The sequence below is a fragment of the Trichechus manatus genome, unplaced genomic scaffold, assembly GCF_000243295.1.
Source record: "Trichechus manatus latirostris isolate Lorelei unplaced genomic scaffold, TriManLat1.0 scaffold00128, whole genome shotgun sequence".
NCBI classification, from domain to species: Eukaryota; Metazoa; Chordata; class Mammalia; order Sirenia; family Trichechidae; genus Trichechus; species Trichechus manatus.
The window spans coordinates 1,257,805-1,262,368 of NW_004444064.1; the positions used below are offsets into that span (position 1 = coordinate 1,257,805).

General features: G+C 51.0%; 1 protein-coding gene across 1 annotated transcript in view; it reads left to right on the forward strand.

Annotated features, from left to right (window-relative positions):
- WNT3A (Wnt family member 3A) overlaps positions 1-4,284 on the forward strand; it is an 86,988-nt gene extending 82,704 nt beyond the window's left edge. The window contains exon 4 of the mRNA XM_004384781.1: positions 3,777-4,284. Within this exon, the coding sequence (XP_004384838.1) occupies positions 3,777-4,256 (480 nt within the window). The 3' untranslated portion in view covers positions 4,257-4,284. The remainder of the gene's footprint in view (positions 1-3,776) is intronic.
- The last annotated feature ends 280 nt before the right edge of the window (positions 4,285-4,564 follow it).

Here is a 4,564-nt window from a genome sequence, read left to right on the forward strand (position 1 = left end):
GACATCTAGGTCAATTAGCATAAAAAAGCTTATTAAGAAAATGTTCTGCATCCTACTTTGGTGAGTGGTGTCTGGGATCTTAAAAGCTTGCAAGCGGCGGTCTAAGATGCATCAATTGGTCCCAACCACCCAGAGTAAAGGAGAATGAAGAACACCAAAGACGCAAGGAAAGTATTAGCCCAAGAGACGGAAAGGACCACATAAACCAGAGACTTCATCAGCCTGGGACCAGAAGAACTAGATGGTGCCTGGCTACCACCAATGACTGCCCTGACAGGGAACACAATAGAGAGTCCCTGATGGAGCAGGAGAAAGGTGGGGTGTAGAACTCAAATTCTAGTAAGAAGACGAGACTTAATGGTCTGACTGAGACTGGAGGAACCCTGGAAATCATGGCCCCTGGATTCTCTGTCAGCCCAGAACTAAAACAATTTCTGAGGCCAACTCTTCAGACAGGGATTGGACTGGACTGTGAGACATAAAGTGATAATCGTGAGGAGTGTGCCTCTTAGCTCAAGTAGATACAAGAGACCAAACAGGCAGTTTCTCTCCGGAGGTGAGATGGGAAGGCAGAGAGGGTCAGGAGCTGGTTGAATGGACATGGGGAATCGGGTGGAAAGGAGGAGTGTGCTGTCACAGTATGGGTATAGCAGTTAGGGTCACATAACAATATATGTATAAATTTTTGTATGGGAAAATTTTAAAAAAGAAAATGCCCAAGAACTGAAGAGCACAGGCTTCAGACCCCACAGGCCCCGTAAGTGCCTGGCACAGCAGAAGAGAAAAGACCCACAGCAAGACACACTATTGTGAGATCCAGAGCCTTCCAAGGAGAACCGTCCGATCTTTCAAGGAGAAAGTTCTAGTTTCATGCAAAGAATCAAGAATCAAAATAGCATAAGGATTCAGGAACAACAATTTAAGCTAGAAGAAAATGGAGCAATGCTTTTAGAATTCTGAGGGATGTTGTTAGGTGCCACTGAGTCGATTCCAACTCATAGCGACCCTGTGCCCAACAATGCCTGGTATTGTGCCATCCTCACAATCTCTGCTATGTTTGAGCCCATTGTTGTAGCCACTGTGTCAATCCATATCATTGAGGGTCTTCCTCTTTTTCATTGACCCTCTACCAAGCATGATGTCCTTCTCCAGGGACTGGTCCCTCCTGATAACATGTCCAAAGATCATGAGACGAAGTCTTGTCATCCTCTCTTCTAAGGAGCATTCTGGCTGTACTTCTTCCCAGACAGATTTTATTCCTCTGGCAGTCCATGGTCTATTCAATATTCTTCACCAACACCATAATTCAAAGGCATCAATTCTTCTTCCGCCTTCCTTATTCATTGTCCAGCTTTCACATGCATATGAAGCAATTGAAAACACCATGGCTTGGGTCAGGTGCACTTTAGTGCTCGAGGTGACAGCTTAGCTTTTAACACTTTAAAGAGGTCTTTTGCAGCAGATGTGCCCAATGCAATACATCGTTTGATTTCTTGACTGCTGCTTCCAGTCAATAAGAAATTATTTTAAACCAAGAATCATATACCCAGCTAAAGCATCAACTAAATGGAATGGTAGCAAAGATTTGTTTCCAAATATACACATTTCACAAAGTGTACTAGGAGGCCTCTGTAAAAGGTGTCTCTGAAAAGATGAAAATGATCCAAAACTTGATGTATTCAAACATCTTAAAGAAAATGTTTAGACAAGGGAGAGTTTGGGGATGAATCAGTCATCCAAAAACCCATTGCCGTCGAGTCAATTCCAACTCATAGCAACCCTACAGGACATAATAGAACTGCCGCATAGAGTTTCCAAGCCTGTGATCTTTATGGAAGCAGACCGCCATATCTCTGTCCCGCAGAGCAGCTGGTGGGTTCAAACCGCCGACTTTTCAGTTAGCAGCTGAGCGCTTCAGCACAGTTGAGTGCATGCTGTGAATCAGTGATAAGTACATTAAAAACAGCAACAATAAAAAGTTGTGTAAGAAAGGAAGTATAATAACAATCTATCACATGGCTCAGCTGAGTATGACGTGTTAGATAGCTCCAGTACTGTTAGGATTGAGTATTGATCTAACTGAAATAATGCTACAGTTTTTAGGGTAGGATTAGGGAGATTGGGAAGTGTGCATCGCAGTGGTGGGCTGGTGAAAGAGAGCTAAACTCCCGTCTTCCACGGTGAGAGGTTAATCGACAACGCCTAACGGTGAAGAATGAAGCAGCAAAACAAGCGTGTTAGGTATAACAGTTCCAAGGGGCTGCGTCGGGGATCAGGAAAGAGCTGTGTGTGCGTGTGTGAGCAGAGCTCCTGTTTTTCTGAGCAGGTCTTAGTAACTGCTGACCCTTTAAACTATGTGCATATACAACTTTCAGCAAAATTAAAACTAAAGAGGCTGAGGACACAGAGGGGAAGTGGTGGTTCCTCTTTGAAAACGCCCGGCCACATGGAGATTAGACACCATTGGACTTGCGGGGCATATTTTACAGATGCTTATGCGAAAGGGCCAGTAGGAGAAGCAGGGGTTCAAGAAACAGCAGAGAGAAAGGGCTGGGGTGGACACAAGATTGGACCCAAAACCCAGGAGAAACCTTAGCCCAGCGCTGTCCAGTAGGAATCTAATGGGAGCCACATAAGTAATCTTACATTTTCTAGTGGTTTAATACTAGAAATTCTTTTAATACCAAATTTTATTTAACCCAATATATACAAATCTTATCATTTCAATAATGTAACCATTATAAAAATTATGAATGAGATATTTTAAGAGATATTCTTTTTAAAAAAAAAAAAGTACTAAATCTTGACCATCCAGCATGCAGTGCTCACAGCCCATCTCACTTTGGACTAGCCACATTTCAGGTGCTTAGGTGGGGCCAGTGGCTGCCATAAAGGACAATGGGATATTAGTCTGCTTATGTCAAGTGCTCCATCCCTCCCTGCCCCCAACCCTCACGCCTTCCTTCAGATAAAGAAAGAAAGAGAGCCCACCCCTCCCCATTGCCCGTGGGAAAAGACACACACACTTCTAGGCTTTTCCAGTCTGGTTACCATGAGGCCCCAAAGTGCTCCTACAGCCTCGTCTCCCATCGCAGGCCTCCCTCCTCTTCCTACCCCCTACATTCCAGGTAAACTGAACAGCTCCTGGGCCCTGAAGGTGCCTTGCTGAAGCCATCTCCATCGCCCACACTCAGGTCTACATCCTCAAACCCACCCAGATTGTCAGCCCTCCTCTGGGCAGTGTCCTTGGATTCTCCCAGTCTCCCTCCACTCCCATGCTTCTATACAGCAATTTTGTTGTACATTATCATGTATCAGCGTTCTCTCTTCACTCATTCAACCATTAGATACTAATAGAACCAGACTCAGCAAAAGGGGCAAGACACAGACATGGTGTCCACAAGTCCCTGCTCTCCCCCTGGAGATCTGGGCTCTGGCAGAGGAAGGGGGGACCACAGGAAGGAAGGGGGCATCAAAGGAAGGAAGGGAGCACCGCAGGAAGGAAGGGGGACCGCAGGAAGGAAGGGGGCACCACAGGAAGGAAGGGGGAACCACGTGAGGAAGGGGGACCACAGGAAGACGCTCAGTGCATGGTGCTGGGGCCCCCGCGAGGGCACCACCTCAGCCCGGGGATCTCCGCGGGTTGGGAAGGAGACGAAGGGCCTGCGTCAGGCAGGCAGAGGGTGGCAGGTCAGGGCCACAGGCATGATGGAGAGGGGACCTGCGCAGAGCGGCGGGGCCTGAGGGCGGCCCGCCGACGCTGCGCGCTCCTCCAGGCCATCGCCAGCCACGTGCGTCTCAAGTGCAAGTGCCACGGGTTGTCGGGCAGCTGCGAGGTGAAGACCTGCTGGTGGTCGCAGCCCGACTTCCGCGCCATCGGTGACTTCCTCAAGGACAAGTACGACAGCGCCTCGGAGATGGTGGTGGAGAAGCACCGCGAGTCCCGCGGCTGGGTGGAGACCCTGCGGCCGCGCTACAACTACTTCAAGGTGCCCACGGAGCGCGATCTGGTCTACTACGAGACGTCGCCCAACTTCTGCGAGCCCAACCCCGAGACGGGCTCCTTCGGCACCCGCGACCGCGCGTGCAACGTGAGCTCCCACGGCATCGACGGCTGCGACCTGCTCTGCTGCGGCCGCGGCCACAACACGCGCACCGAGAGGCGCAAGGAGAAGTGCCACTGCGTCTTCCACTGGTGCTGCTACGTCAGCTGCCAGGAGTGTGCGCGCGTCTACGACGTGCACACCTGCAAGTAGGGGCCAGGCCGGCCAGCCGGCGGCGCCCGGGCGCTCCTCCCCTCCCGGTGGGCCGGGGCGGGGCTCCTGGAAGGGGTGGGGCTCTGGAAGCGGGGCTCCAGGGAGGGGAGGGGCCTCTAGGAGGGGAGGGGTTCCAAGGGCAGGGGCGGGGCTCCATGCGGGTTGGGGCTCCGGGACAAGGGCGGATCCCCAGAAAAGGGGCTCTGTGGGCGGTGGCAGGGCCCCCGATGGGGAGGGACCGGGGTGGGGCGAGGCTCCAGGAGTTGTGGAGCCCAGGAAAGGGCGGGGCCCAAGTCTGGGGTGGGGCC